The 16,631-nt window shown below is 40.9% G+C and overlaps 1 protein-coding gene across 1 annotated transcript in view; it reads right to left on the reverse strand.

Annotated features, from left to right (window-relative positions):
- The window catches only part of vstm2a (V-set and transmembrane domain containing 2A), an 82,012-nt gene extending 69,089 nt beyond the window's left edge, over positions 1 to 12,923 (reverse strand). The window contains exons 1-2 of the mRNA XM_023395878.2: positions 12,250 to 12,923; positions 10,803 to 10,969 (exon numbers count right to left, since the gene is read on the reverse strand). Of these exons, the coding sequence (XP_023251646.1) occupies positions 10,803 to 10,969; positions 12,250 to 12,328 (246 nt within the window). The 5' untranslated portion in view covers positions 12,329 to 12,923. The remainder of the gene's footprint in view (positions 1 to 10,802; positions 10,970 to 12,249) is intronic.
- Between the last annotated feature and the right edge of the window lie 3,708 nt (positions 12,924 to 16,631).

Genomic DNA, 16,631 nt, shown 5'->3' on the forward strand with positions numbered 1-16,631 from the left:
CACACACACACACACACACACACACACACACACACACACACACTCACTCTCAGAGGCTAAAGGACAATCATTTGGCTAATGGGTCGCGCCTCTACTTTCTCTACCTTCATCCACCTCACAAACATGCAGACATGTCTCTATGGTCCCCATTAGCTCACAGACTTGGCAGCTAATTAGCTACTACACCTTACACCAAATCTTATAAAAAGCAAATGTCAATAACTGGTCAGTTTGGATCCGTTTTTAGTTTTTTTGCTAAACATCGTGGCTCTCTCTTTCTTCAGCACCACTGCTAATAACGCGCCGCCCGGCCTCGGTTTGTTGACACCATGTCAACTTGCCCTTGTTAGCTGTCAATCAAACGTGCACACCGGCATGCCTCCTCTGAAGCTGAAGTGACATTTCAGCTCAATCTCCCAGTTCAGACCATTTTTTTCTTCCATTCAATGATAAAACAAAATGAAAATAATTTAGAAATAACTATGACATTATTTTTGACTGCAAGAAGGATGTTACATGTATATGCTTTCAGTATGAACCAACGGGCTTGATGCTGTTTTAGTCTTTTTGTGCGATAACTGCTATGATTTTATGTTGTCTTACTTTATTTATCATTATTAATTTTTAAATATTAAACTGAGTGGTTGATCCAGAGCCGTACGCTTTAGCTAAAAGTAGCAAGGGCCATGTGATTCTAAAGGCAGTTGTATTTATTTTATTTCAGAATATGAAAGAGAAACAGTGAGATGTGCCACTGGGGCGGTAAAACACGAGTAAGCAGCAGTGAGAGTAATGCAGCAGCTATCAGTGATTTCAAAGGAAGCCCTCTTTGCATGACTGATGATGGGAGCCTGAGTAAGCAGTCCGTGGTCCACTAGTTGAAAATGAAAGCAGCAAGTTGTCTCGCGTGTCAGTGCATGCTCACACAAAAACGGCAGCCTCCCGCAGAGAACTCGTGTTCACCGCAAACGCTCTGGAAACCATTACAATCATTACAGAACTGTGTGTGTGTGTGTGTGTGTGTGTGTGTGTGTGTGTGCATGGCGGAGCTGATGAGAGCGTGTTACCAGGACTGCGCCTGGTGCATCGTATTGACTCCTGGTGCAGTTACCTCGGTGAGAGTGTTGGAGGAGGGCTGCACAAGCTGCAGTCAGGCAGTGATGGAGGGGCGGAGAGGCAGACAGTAAGGTCACTCATAGAGCACGGCAGCCAATGGATTTTATGCTTCCTTGCTGTTACACCCACTGGATTTATAAACTCACTTGTTAAGAGAGGTAAAGCTCGCTGTGGCTTGAGTGCATTCCGGTCAAAGTGCACCGGCGGATGTTTTAATGGTCATTTTGAATCCTGACCACAGGCCTCAGCTGATCCCTGTTTTCACTCGCTAACAAAAAAGCCCTGCATCGTGTCTGCTTACCTTTTTTTTTTTTTTAAATTCACCTCACTTTCACAGACACATCACACCACCTTTTAACATATCCCAGGTCAGGCAAATCCACATTTGACTTCAGCAGCAGACTAGCCATTCATACACTCCGGGCGGTATTTGAGGAATGAAATGCAGTATGAATTTTTAAACGGCACACATCTGCGTCGAGTCTCCAGCACCATCTCTGATTCTGACTCTCTTGCCTTTCGCTTGATACAGCTTAGAAATTCATCCAGGCGAGGTGGAGCCTTTCTGCTATTCCAGACATGCAGAGACCTTTTTTTCTGCTCACAGAAAGCTTTAAATTGATTCTAAACTGTTTTTATTATTCATATATTTATTCTGAACCTAAGCAGGAATATCAATACACAAGTGCAAACTCACTGAGCACTGGCTGAAAGGATCAGAACAGTTACCTTCACAGATATTTTTCCCTCTCCCCTTATATCCAGACATAATCCCACACCAAATAGAATTACCAGTGGACAGGGTTGTAAAGATTTACTCAATAAATTGATCTTATGGCAAACAACAGTGGGCGGATTAGCTGGATAAAAAAGAGAGATCAAACCCGGAGAAGAATCGAATCCACCTCTTCAGAGTAAGAGGGATTTAGGGTTTAAAACCAAAAGTGGAATTCACTAATGTATTTTTCAAATTGAAATACATGGAAATGAGGCTCCTCGTCCGTCATGTGTGACATATACCCCTCAGGTATTACTGTTGCCCAGGAGGCTGTGTGCTGTTCTGTTCTGTGCTCTCTGGTTCTATGATAGAGGTCAAAGCAGCACACCTGAAATTCACAGCCTCTGGATATACTTATTTACGCTTGGTGTATTTATTACCCCCCCACCAGAGAAAACACATTATGTGTTCACCTCTGACGTTTATGTATGATATTACGAGACTAACTACAGATTTGACTCACGTGTGGCTGAATAGATGGTGGTGATCTGGATCTATGACGCCCAGCATGAGGCGATTTACAGTTTTTGCTCATAACTGCTCTTCATCATGGTGATCAGCGCTACGCTAACAGGGTGTTTGAACAGAAAATCAAAACAAAAAGGTTTAGAAATGGTGGCAGTGTCTCCTGAAATAGCGCCCCCCTATGGTGGCAGGCATACCAGCCCTTGTTTGTCATGGTTACAATAATACAGTCTCACTTGCTAAATTCCAAATTTAAGAAGTTAGGTTATCAGGTATTGATTCCAACAATGTGAAGAATGAATCCCATATATTAAGAAAAATATATATGCCTTTCAATTGCTCTGCAAGAAGACAGTTCATTCCTACGTCTAGCTTGTAATATGCAGAGGTTAACCAACTTCATGAGTTCTTAGGGACAACGCTTACATTTAAATGTATATTGATTTTGCATCTCAGAGGGGCAAAGTTTAAAGTCACTGATTCTGCATTTTCATATCACAATAAGTAAAATGAACGAAACTGAGCCTTTAAGCTGCTTCAGCCAATCAACTACAGTCTGCTGCTACGCTCTCAATGCCAAATTGATGGCATAGAAATCAGCGCCCCTTGCATGATGCTGTTGTGTGTCCACCATGACAAAGGATCCTAATTGACTTTCCATTGGCGTTGTTGCCGTGGCGCCAGCACGTAATTCGACAGATTCTGTGGCACCGACGTGTAATGCAGTGTTAAGAGGCCGTGGTCAGATTTCTGTGAGATCAGGTTGCACATAGTCCCACTTTGTTTTTTTTCTTCTGACCTTATTAAAGCTTTAAACAAAATATGGTAAATACCATGAAGCATGATCACACCCCATGAGGAACCATGAGCTTTGCACGAACACGTTCAGCTCTACCACCTGCAGCCTCTGCAGAGTCTGCCTCTCCCCTCGGGAAACTGTCTGCTGTGCAGAACACGGTGTTTCCTTCTGCTTGTGGTTGTGGGGAGTGACGAGATCACAGCCTGGACACCGCAGAGTGTGTAACAATATCAACACTAAAAATATGTCGTGGTCAACTGTTGTTTGACCTTCGTTTGGTGGGTTTTGCCTTTTATTTGACGAGCAGCAGAGAGGCAGACAGGAAACACGGTGGAGAGAGGAGGGGGAACTATTCCACTACCAAAGCACTCTGAATGTTTGACTTTGACATCAGTTACAGTAAATTTATCCATGAGTATTAACAGATGGAAGAAATGTAAGTATGCAGCGTTTTGAGCATGAGGTTGAAAGAGCTTTAATGCTGTGTAATGAAAAACATGAATGGGAATATTGTATTTTGTAAAGAGTGTTTAGAAAAGTTTTATGTTTTCTCTTTATAGTTATTTATATTGATCATGTTTTTTTGTAATAGTCTGCATTTTGTTTTTGTATCTTCTAGGTGAGACTAAATATTTCGTTTGGAAAGATGATGGAAATGTTTTGCATACTTCATATCTACAGTGATTACTGAACCCTGACCCTCCCATGAGTCCAATGAAATAACTTGTCAACCAATATTTCATATATTTTTTATCTCAAATTTGCTTTTTCAAGAAAGATAATGAATTAACTTTGGTAATGTTGACATCATTCATGTTTTTGTGGTTATTTACAGGCAATATTTGTTATTTAAGACTCATTGACTCATTTTAAGCCAAAAACATTAGACATCTTGCACCCACACTAACTCAGGTCTAAGACCCATGTTACCGTGGTAACAATCAATGACATCTGCGCTGAGCAGTACCACCCAGCAACAAAAAAAGAGGAAAACATGGCACATATATGGTTTGCTAACATTATCATGGAGAGAGCGATGAGAAGGGAAAGAGTGTTTGGAGACTGCAGCTGTTTTTGTCAGATTTTTCTTTTTATTGTTTCACTCTTTATTGAATTTCCAAAGTAAAAGGTCTTTGTAACTGTTAAATTCTTCTGAAAGACAAACACTGTTTTTGTTTTTTTTATTTTAGTTTTGTTTGTTTTAAAAAAGACCTCTTAATTTACCCAGAATTCATTGTACCAGGGTTAGGGTTACCTATCTTAAGATAGTCAAGAACTAAACTGCTTTGTGTCTGACTACTGGTTATATCTAAGACACAGTCAGAGTCTGTCTTTGTGTCACCGGCCCCTTGGACATGTGCAGTCCTGTGTTTTGTATTCTCACCGTCAACCCGACCTCCAGCCCACACAGTGGAAGCACTCTGTAGGCAGCAATGACATTTCCTTCAAAGCAAATTCGACAAAACAAATTAGCAGAATACTAATGTAATTTCGAGGAGACATCTACTTTGAGTGGTCACAAACTAAGAAGAGTGGGACCCCCTGATCTACAAATCACATGACTGAGCAATGGACTGTACAAGGAAACTGAAACACCCTCAGACAGTAGCCTGAAGAAGACAAAAACAGTCGATGACTAACCAGTGTTGTACTGGAGAAAAACTGTCCACTGTTTTTGTTTTTATTTCTTATGAAATGCATTACTGAACTTGGATTGCCGTCTTCCTGGGGGGGGGGGGTCACCAAAAACATCTAGAACATCCAAAACGAGCGGCCTGTGTCCCAGTTCTGCAGAGGCGGGATCAGTGTGAACCACTACACCTCTCACTGTAGTAAACAGCTCATTACTGTCATCTTGGACAGCTGATTTAAAAAAAATGGTATTGTGTATTTAAAAATGAAATAAAAATGCCTTTGCTATGATACATACACCAGTAAGCCCTCCAACAAACTCTGCTCCTGCTCATAGCTCAAAAACTCATCCTCAGATCCACAAAATAATGGTGCTCGATACTGTCAAACCCAAACGTAGATATATGATATCACTCTTTTTTTAAGCAAACTTTAGTTTCCCACGGTTTACAGTGCAGCCACGAGGTCATCGGTCAAACCAGGAGTGTTGCCAAGATCAGATCCTTTCTTTCATTCAGTGACACTCAAACTCTCATCCACACTTTTGTCTCCACCCACACTGATCACTGCAATTCCTCATTTTCCGGGTTTCTCAGGAAATCCATCACCCGTCTTCAACGTGTTCAAAGCACTGAAGCATGGGTTCTAACGAGAACCTCGCTCTCTTAGATCTGCAAATCAGCTGCTGCTCTCGGCTACAAGGGAGAAGCTTGAGACAGAGGGTGGTAAACTTTGTAAACTTATTTTTGAAACGTGCTATACAAATTTTTAAGGATGCACGACAGTAATCAGGCCCGATAAATTATCATTCTATTGTGGCAAAAGCATGCCATTTTTTATTGCTTCAATAATGAAATTTAAACCCGATAGATAGATCTGATAATGCAGTGGCATTGCTACGCCAGCGGGTGGCACTATGTGGCTAAACCAAACCAAAATGAGTCTAAGTTGTCGCGCTCATGACGTCAATTGCTGCACCTCAGTACTGCGCTCATGTCTGGAGTTGAGAGCCAACATGTCTTCGCTGTCTGGATGTTTTTCTCGGTGGCAGCGGAGGTCAACGCCATTGCAATTTGCAAAAACATGTTCAGCAAGGATTCTGAGAGGAGGAAAAAAGACGGCAAGTTTTAACACAACAAATCTTATAAGTCACCTAAAAGGTCGTAATCGTAATCTTTGCCACACCCACCTCCAGTACCTGCAAAGGAAGCAGCCACACACAGGAAGCAACAGGTAAACATAATGGAGAGGGTCGTCACACAGGCGAGGATCAACGTACAGTAAACAAAGCAGTGAAATGAGGGTCTGACTCAGCAGCAGAGCAGACTGCAAAAATGAAAAATTATGATGAAAAATATTGCATATGGTGGAAACATCGCGATATTCGATATTATCGAATATAGCACCAAATCTGTGATGCACACATGATCATACTCTTTGTTTCTTTTAGAGTTGCCTTTCAGCCTCGGTGTATTGTAACCACAAATGCCAAAAACAGAACATGCAAACAACATTAGACTACACGACATCATCACGTGTCATCATCACGTGTCATCATCACGTGTCATCATCACGTGTCATCATCACGGCTCACGCGGCCTCAGACACAAAAAAATCGCTGCATCCAAAATGAAAAAGCAGACTCAAGACCCGGCACCACAGCAGCAATCTGCTCATGTTCTGCATCACCCCCATCACCCCCATCACCCCCCCTCTCTCCTCTCTGTGTATCTTTACTCTTTGACTTGAATCAACAACATCACAGTGTAGCGGAGCCCGTCAGCAGCGTGACTCCTCTTTGTCATGGAGGTGTGAATATTTTGTTTCTCTCTGCCTGTGTTTGTGCATAATTATGAACTGGCAGCGTGTCATTTATAATCTGAGAGGAGAATCATTTACCACTTGTTGTGAAAGCTGTAACCAAACAGCAGCTTTCTCTATTGACATGTTTGTTTGTGTTTTGTTTTGGTTTTTTCCTCTCTAATCCATGTCCAGTGCATGAATCTTATGGATGTTATTTTCCTCAGTACAAATAATATTTTGTGAACATTGGACAGACTATTGTACATGTAGGAAACAGTCAGGTTTAGTCACCGGTGATTTTGCATGTTTTCTCTCCACATCACATTAACTGCAGATTGATAGACTGACGGATATATTTTTGTAATTGTCAACAGATCCCATGAGCAGAATTACTAACAAGTCAATTAAGTATTATTAGAGCTCTGTTATTAAACACATCAGTGAGTCACACTGTTGAACTGTTCTTTCATCACCATGAACACACACACTGTAGTTTATTTAGACTCAGTCCCACACACACCGTGCTGCCGCTCCAAATACTAGTGTGTTAATCCGCCACTGAAAATAGTTCCTAACAACTGCAGTATTTCTTCCTGTTTGAGTCATGTCTGATAAAAACTACAGTGCCCAGCTGTTTTAAGGAATTACTGAGACTTGTTTAGACTTGTAGGTGTTTTTAAGGTTTAAAATGCCACAATTATCCCTTAAAACAAAGCAATGTCTGGTACTTATGTCTGCGGGTTAAGATCTGGTCAAAGTACTGGAATATTTTCATAAAGTAATTCACAAGGGAAAAAGCAGAGATTAGAAGGATGTCTGATAAAAGTATTTATTTCTCATTTTATTCTGACGGCCTTGTTACTATCATTTTTCACTTAATCTTAATTCCCTGAACGTGTTTTTAAAGCAGTTATGAAAAATAAGCAGCTGGCTAACGCTGCCACGATCAACCTGTTTCATCCTTGTGAATAAATATAAGAAATAAGTAAGTATATATAGGCATATATGTGTATATATGACCATATGTTCACTGTACTCTATGTATTGCATTGTTTTGTGTTTGTTTTCTGAGAGACATGAACAATAAAAAAGACAATGAAGAGACTAAGAGTGAATTCTATTCTGAATCCCAGAGATTCCAAAATTCAAATTAAGGGGGAAATTAAAGGGTTAAAATTTTGCTATGATTAAATGCTTTCTCATTACGAGGGACTGTAACTGTTGCTGACATATATATTAATAACGTCTTTGCTTCTTTCACTCAGCTCAGACTTAAATTTGAATTGGAATTAACCTCAGATCAAGGAACTACAATCTAAGATCGGTCACCAAAAATAGCAGATTGTAATTTGGAGATCATAGCGGTTCAGTGTGGAATGGTAATAGCTAATACATGAATTCTAATGCTGTGGAATAAAGGCTCCTTAAACAGCAGTTTAAATCCTGTCTGAATTAAGCAGCCTGCTGCATGTGAAACCTAGAATTACCGCCCCGCGGCTGTATGCCTCCGCCAAGCAGTCAAGTTACAGTTCACATCCAAGTCTGTCCACACTCATCGCCTTTCTTATATGTCGTGAAGAATTTGAAGGAATGTGTGTATTTTGTGATATTCAGATATATAAACAAAACTAATTTGACTTTGTAAAGCGTTGTTGTTCTTGCTCTGCTGCATGTTTACTACTGTATGAGCGTTCATTTAGAGAAACAAGTTGAAAAGAAGTTGTTGCCATGACAGTGGACAACGCTTCAAATATGGATGTTTCTGCAAAGTAGCTACAAATTCTTAAACATGGAGGCTTCATGCACAACTTCAACCCAGCAGCACAGATCTACACAATCACCACAGTTTCAATGTGAACACCAAGGTGAGTGTCAGCAGTTCACTGTCCAACCAAATGGTCCCAATCTCTCCTTCTGTTGCTGAGTTACAGCCTTAATTTACGGCAGGAAAAGTGTATTTTCAGATCGTTATGATGTCACAGTGAAATTTATCTTTGACCTTTTTGTTTGAAAATGTCATCATTTTATCCTATTAGACATTGGTGTGAAATTGTGTCATAATTAGCGTATTCATTCTGGAGTTATGGCCAAAACTTCAGTCAGAGTGACCTTGACCTTTGACCTTCAATCCAGACTCTGAATGAACATTTGTGCCGAAGTTGAAAAAATTCCCTTCAGCCGTTCCTGAAATATCCCGATCAGGAGAACGGGGCGGACGACGAAATGTAGTTTTTTTAGATATACTGTATGTACTGTCTTGCCTGCTTGACTGTACCTGGCAACACTTGTGAGTATTGTATGTTGTTTTATTAATGTTTATTTCTTGAAAACAACAAAATTGACTCTATTTGCAGCATTGTATAAGTTTAAATTACATTTTAACGTCATTTTTGTATTGCTGTCTGTAGGGACACTGGTTGCCTGTGAACGTCTGCATGTTATGCAGGGCGCTTGTAATTTGATAACTCATCATCTTGGACTGTTGCCATAATGTTTATTTATTGCTGTATTTTCCCTTCTCTTTGTGCGCTGTGTATCAGTTTTTATCGTTTGGATGAGGATGGGTACGGGGTTTAGATGTCACCATGGAGAGTTTTGTTGTGTTCGGATGTTTTACATTTGAATTTTGAAGAAGGATTCTGACTAAAAAAATATTACAGTGTCACAGTAGAATACTTGTAAAGTTGAGGACTGATCCTGGGTCACTGAGAGTTGAAGTAACCACCCACCATTCTACGTGACTCTTACTCTTCCTCTGCACCATCTCAATCTGAAACTGCTGTCTGTTCCTCTTTTCATGTCGCCCTTTTAAAGATCCAACAACTCTCACTTTTCATGCGTGCCGCTCATATCTGCATAAATATTTGCATTCGAAGACATCACGATCATTTCCTCTAAATTTCCAGGAGACCAGCTGGTTCCCAAGCAGCATCTCACACACAGCCTTGACTGTGTTCCCATTCAAACTGCAGCGCTGCAGGACAAACACACACACACACACACACACACACAGAACAGCTTTCATTTCAAACAGCCTTCCGTGATAAGAAATGTGGGTAACAATGTGATGTCTGCATCAATAGGCCACTTCAGCCCAACATCCAAGAGTCACGTGGGATCAAACCCACATCAAAGCCTGGCTGATGCCACTATGCTGAGCTGAGCAACAATGGAACAATAATTAAAGCCACATGGATATCCAGCCATCCGCTCCGTCGCATACACACACACACACACGCACACACGTCTCTTTGTCACACAAATAGAAAGAGCACCGTTTGATGCCTGTCACGACAACACACCAGCCCTTCCAAATCTTGACACGCAGCTACCTGCCACACAATGTGCGAGCAAGTCATTTCCATCCATTTGAATGCAGCAAACACATTTAGTCACTTTCATCCACTAAGCAGCCGATCATTATTTGGGGCGAGGGAAGCTGTCATCATAACCAGCAGTAATGCAACGGCAACACATAACAAACAAAATAAAAAAAGCCAAAGCGCCTCCATTGCACTGTTTAATGAGGCAAGATACAAGAATATGCTTCGGCTGCATTGATTCACCCATTTTTTTATCCATTCATGAATAGTCAGGCTCATTTACTTCATTTATCTTATAATTAATATCCAGAACGTGCTCATTTCTTTCCTTTTCTTTTTTTTCACAGTAGTTTTTGATTAATGTTCCTGTTCCTGTTACTTTTTCTTTTTTTTCTTCACTGCTCCCTGCTCAGTGTGTGGAGGGGATATTTTAACTCTTCTGAAGGAAAGAATCCAAAACATTCATATCAAGTATAAAGAAATTGATAAAGAATTGATGGATATTGAGTAATTTCTCATTAAACAAAGAGTCTGTGTGTGTGGATGAAACTCTAACAGGGTTTCAGTTATCTTATTTTAAGCTGAGAAAAGAGAAGTTTCAACCAGCTGACTGTGAATGGAGTTTTTGAGCAGCAGCTGAGGATGTGTGAAGGGTTATAACATTTAATTCCTTGCAAGAAAGAAAGCAGGTGAGCTGAAAAGTTGCAGCATGACTGCCTGACATCGTCTTCAGGGCTGCCACAGGAGCTCGACGCCGACGACATAAGGTGCTCGTGCGTAATAGCGCGGAAACATGTTGGATGCCCTTATTCCCTCCATGAGTGGGTGTGCTTAAAACATAACGCGCACAGCTCTTGGAAAAAAAAGGAAAAGGATCCATTTGTACCTCCTCAGCATCGACGTCCTCCTCGCTGTCAGTGGGTTCCGGTGCTTTCACGAACCACCATTGGATCTCCAAATACACAGACGCGGTTCCGCTCTGGAAAGCACACGCCATTTCAATGTTTTGTCCCTCTTTAACCGTCATGTTGGAGGGCAGATCCGTGAAGCGACCTGCGGATGAGAGAATTGGGGAAGGGGGAGGGGGGGTGTATATGATGAGGACAGTTTGCATTATTTCTCCTTGCAAATGATCACTTATACTAGTCCGCCTGTGGCCGTTGTCATGACCGTGACCGCGGGTAACGCTGCCTCACCGGCGGCTGCTTTACCGGAGCCAAGCGCTTGATTAAGGTGCTTTCTTGTTCTAATTGAAGGAGATGGCGCCCCCCCCGTTCCCCCCTATTCCCCCCACTCCCCCACACCTCCCCCCATGTCACAGACACTGACGCGTCTTCATCGGGAATTTACATAACGCACAGTCGCACCACGGCCACTTGATTCAGACGCCTCATTTCGAGCGGGTTGATGTTTTTATGGGAGGTTTTTTTTTTTTAAATTCTATTTCACTCCATCACTCCGTGTTGTGTGTCATTATGTGGCCGTTGTGCAGCTATTTTTGACACCTGGATTAATCACTGAATAAACTTGTCTGTAGCAGAATGTGAACAAACACAAAGAGCCTTAAAGTGAAAAACACGGAAAATAACAGATGAGTTTGGTTTGAGGGAGAGAAAAAGGAGAATATAGCCTGAAGCAGAGTGAGGGCGACGATGGGAAAAAAGCGTGAGGATATCCGTGCATGCAAACTTTGATACCAAACCGTGATTTACATTCTGTATAAGAAACCGCCGCCGTTCTTAGACTGTTTGTAGGTTTGTGCGCGTTTATGGGCGATCTGGGAATGCAGCTTTAATGAGGAAGAGGAGCGCAGAGGCAGTTAGAAAGTAATCAGAGATGAAGCAGGGCAGACATGCTCTGGACTGTCGCTTTCAGGACCACGGACAGCGTCATGCAGCAGCGTCCGCGGTGCTGAAATCACGGGCTCATCGGCCACTTCTCACAAGTTATTTCTCTTCATGGCCTCAACCTTTTTTATATCATGAGAGAAAATGCAAAGAAACTAAAAAAACAAAAAACAAAGAACATCTGTGTTCTCTCCTCCACATGACGCCAAATGACTTGATTTCAAACGATCACCAGTTGCATTTTTTTCTCGACATCACCAGTAAAGAAAAAAAAAAAAAAGAAAAAGACGCAACCTTGCTTTTCTCTTTGACAATCCCTTTGACTTAAAACATCCTCCATCTCCTTCCAAACAGCGTCCTGAGCCTTTTCCAGAAAAGGCTGCGCACTTTTAACACTTTCTCCGACCGAGCAGCCTCCACCATGCAGGGCAGCAATCCCGACACGATGCCACCGAAAACACACTGAAGGAAACATGCGATTCTTACCTTCAAAGGAGAATCCCAATTGCACGCAAAATCCGGCTAAGAAAACAAATCCAACAGTATCATGAGAGGTCCACATCATTCCAATATAGAGAGGGGAGATTTCTTTACATCAGCCGAAGGCAGGAAAAAAGACGAATCTTTCCCCCAGAAAAAAAAGCAGCCTCACACACCAGCAAAATCAAACAGTTGCTGAGCGAGTGTGTTTAAACGGAGATTGCCGAAGGTGGAACATGCTGCAAAAAAAACACAGCTTTGTCGGTGCTGAAGTTCTTTAGGTTTTTTTTTTTTTCTTCTTCCTCCTCCTCTCTGTGTCTCTGCAGGAGGAGAGACTGTCGACTGCTCGGCTCTATTGAAGTCTGTGAAATAGCCGGGCTGCGGTCTCCGTCTGCGCTACCGGAGAGACGTCAGTCTAGTGGATCACACTCCGCACCTCTGCAAATCTAGTCCTCCTCACCCCGGCTCCTCACTGTCACCTTGACCGCTGGATTTTTCAAAATGCGCCGCGCACAGATATTTGCATCTTTAAGAGGGGGTTTATTTTTTTTGGTAGAATGTGGGAAATGATGCAGCTTCCTCTTGTTTTTCTTTTTTTGCGCTCTACGTTTTTTTTTTTTTAGAATTACATATATTTAAAATGCAGAAAACTTCCGTCGCTCAAAAGTCTATAATATAAAGAAGTGTGCGTGTCCACTGTGGGTGTGTCGACAGCCAGTCTACGAGGCTATAAAACAATATTTTAGCATTAGATTGGAGCAAAAGGGGAGGGGGTGTGGGTGGGTGGGGGTTGGGGTTGGACCAGTGAGTGCAGGGCAAAGCACGGCATGTCCAGAGTCATTAAGGTAGAATAAATCCTGCCGGAATATTACTGGTCTCCTGAGCAGACTCTGAACACTCTGCCCCCCTTTTTTGTTGCAACGGGCACAAATCGCGCCACTCCTCATATTCTGCTCTTAATTGATTCAGAGACCAATCAGGTGTCACATCCTTCTGGGACCAGCTCTTCACTCTCCCATCAACACAAGTGTCTGCAGGCACGGGTGTTATTAAAGAGACTGGTCTGGAGTCAGCTGGATAATCTCTGGTCCCGGATGTCATCCAGTTCACAGCAGATTCAGGGCTGTACTTTGAAGCAGCTAATTGATCATGTTGCATTGTTGCATTGAAGCCAATGAAAACTTGCTTTCAAGTCAAGTTTTTTGTAATAATATTAAATATTCATGATTAAATAAGCAGCAATTTGGTTTTGAAATTGCATTTTGGGTTGAAACACAGCAGATCCGTTTCATCAAGGGAGTGGGTGTGTTTTCATCCGGTTTGATTGACAGTGGGCTGGTTGAGGCAAACAAACAGCAGCACACAACCACCATCACCATGTGAAAGGAGCACAGACAAAACCATAAACTCATGTGAAACCAAATTATGCGTTCATGTAGAACCACAATGCTCATCACAAAGAGCTCATTCAGGAAAAAAAAATTACCTTGATGCAGGAAAACACAGCCACTCAAAGCAGATTCACAACGTTGTAAAGTTACAATTGTGAATAGTGGAACTAAAATCAAACAATTTCATTCAACTAAATCAGAACAGACTTGATTCTGCCCGATGCTGATGGTGCTGTATTTTGAGAGTGGATTCAGAAAGATAAGAAACTGATGTGCCTCATGTTTTGTTGCTAAGATGAAATAGCAGCTCAATAAAAAACGTTGTCGAAGTTCAACCTGAAAGACCATGAGCACAGAGAGAGAAATGCATATTTATTTCAACAACTTTTTAATGCTAAAGTTTCTCAGCTGCTGCAACAACAGCACTTTTTAAACAACAACTGTAGCTTTAAAAATATATTTCAAAATCTTTATCTGAGTGCATAAACTCCATTGGAAATATATGCAGCAGCAGGAAAAGGATGACAGGACTGTCCACTGTTGGCCTTAAAAGAATGAGTATGTCATCAGCACAGCTCTGTTTTGAGATGGAGTAAATGTGATTTTCGAACCGAGCCTGGCAGCTGCTCAGTTTGAAAACACTTTGCTGTGGTTTGCAGCAGGTCTCCGGCTGAACGTGGTTCCCTCCCATCTGTTCTGTGGCAGACTCTGAGACGTGTTCGCTGCTGCTTAGTGGTGGTGTCGGGAGGGAGGTGTCACCAGATCATACATAAACAATATGGTTTTTTAACATTTTCTTTTTTTTTTCAAATTTGCTGCAACAGGAGCAACTGTGTGTGGGAAGACTGACTGATATGAACCTGTTAAGAACATAAATAATGCTTGTAAATTGTACACAAATTATTTATATTCATTCATTATTACTATTACTATTACTAATAAATAGAATTAACAATTTTTCATATGTTTGCAAAACTATAACTGGACCATGGACTCACTATGAAAAAACAGTTCCTAATTTAATTTAATTAAATCTATCCATGTCATTAATTTGTCCTTTACAAAGGATGTAGAATTTTAGATAAGCACAAATTAACCCTAACCCTTAATTTCAAAATCCTGAACTCAGTTAATTATTTAAAGGTCCCATATAGTCTAAAGATCTCTGTCCATGTGTAGTGTGATTATAGATCAGCTATAGCTTCTATATTAATACTGTGAAAGTATCAAAGCCTCAGTCCACAGAGAAATGCACACAGCCTGTATTCAGAAACTGAGCCTTAAAACCAGCCGTCAGGACTTCTGGAACTTTGTGATGTCACAACAAAGCAGTCACCAAGCCCTGCCCACCTGGACCCACCATCCAAACCTTGCAGGATTTGGTTTCTCTGGCTGACTGTTTTCTGAGTGAGCCAATAAAAATATAACAGATTTCAGGTAATACACTCAATCAGAAGAGAGGCTCAGAGCCTCCTCTCTTCCGATTGGCTCACTGACCGGTTTTATGGTTCTTAAAACCACAAATATATTTTGTTCTGGATCAACACTTCAAATAAAACACAGGAGAAGAAGAAAAAATGGAGCTTTAAGATTTTAAGAAGTCAGGTTTCCCCTTGAGTCACATGTCAAATTCCATGTGAACTAAATAATTAGATTGAGTCAATTTTAATAGTTTTTTAATTCATTCAAAACTTCAATTTAAGGTTTTGTAAACCAAATTTTCTGAATTTTCAACTTAATTAGAAAATGAAGGCGCTTTAATTAATTAATTTGGTAAATTTTAATATATTTTTTTACTCCTATATGTGCTAATGTGCAGATAATCCAATAAAATACCTTATGAACTGCACGTCATTATTAATGGATAAATCAGTATGATCAAGGTTAAAAATGAAGGCATTCAGTTTCAGGGGGATTAGTTCCCTATCAGCTCCGATGTGACTCAAATTAACATTTCAGGTCATGCAAAGGAAAGTTCCTCGCTTCACTGCCTCCACTTCAGATGGTCTGAACTTTGAGCAAAGTGTTTTTTTGTGAGGTTGTGTGTTCAGCTGGTCGCCACCACTGCCCCTCAGTGTGAAGCAGCAACCAGCCGCCACTGAGGGATTCTGCTGCTCGTCACGTCAAAGCCAGCTGAGCTGAGGAGACACTTGATAGCTGGCGGGTCCTTACGCTTGGAGGTCTGGCGTAACATAATGAAACGAGGACACTTTAAAGGAGTCACCTTGGAGTCAGGTAAGGAGTTAACGATATAGACGATTTAGATTGTGACAAAGTCACTGGAGACATGAAATAAAATCAGTTCAATACGAAACCTTTTGTTGTGGAACAGAAAAAGAGACTTTGATTCTTTTCTTTTGAAGAGCTCTGATTGAAGATGAATTGTATCTCTGCTTTCTGTCTTAATAAAACTTAATAATTCAGTGACTCAGTAGTTTTATTTATGAATATAAAGTTCAACTGAGTATACATTTTTAAGTGTATAATTAGAGTCAGAACGCTGCAGTGAGTCCGACACCAAAGAATGATTGTGCTTTCCTCATCTTTGCAAAAACTCATAATCAATTTAGACGAACAAATCCTGCTTAGAGTCAAAACAAATCTTTACCTGACAATATCCTAATCTTATGAAATAAGACAAAGCCATTATCTCATGGTACTCATCAGCGAATGGAGTTTGCTCAGTTGTAACGGAGCTTTTATTTTTTTTCGTAATTGTTTTTGAAATTACTTATAGAGCATTTTACTAAGAAGGATCTTTTTTCATGAATCTTTGTCTGAGTAACATTTCATTAGCTGTAAACCTCCTCCAGGAAACATGTAAATATGATTTTGTATCTAGTTCTCTGATACAGCATGTCATACTGGCTTGATTAAGTAGACCGACTCAGTGTTTGATTATGAGTGAAAAGTCACTGTGCTCCAGGTAAAGCACCTGATCTCGTTAGTGTTTGACTGCTCCGATCCTTGTGTTTCTCTTAACAATGAAAAAAAAAA

This window comes from Seriola lalandi, unplaced genomic scaffold (genome assembly GCF_002814215.2).
Source record: "Seriola lalandi dorsalis isolate HSWRI2012SDOR001 ecotype SW California unplaced genomic scaffold, Sedor1 jcf7180002054970, whole genome shotgun sequence".
Taxonomy (NCBI): domain Eukaryota; kingdom Metazoa; phylum Chordata; class Actinopteri; order Carangiformes; family Carangidae; genus Seriola; species Seriola lalandi.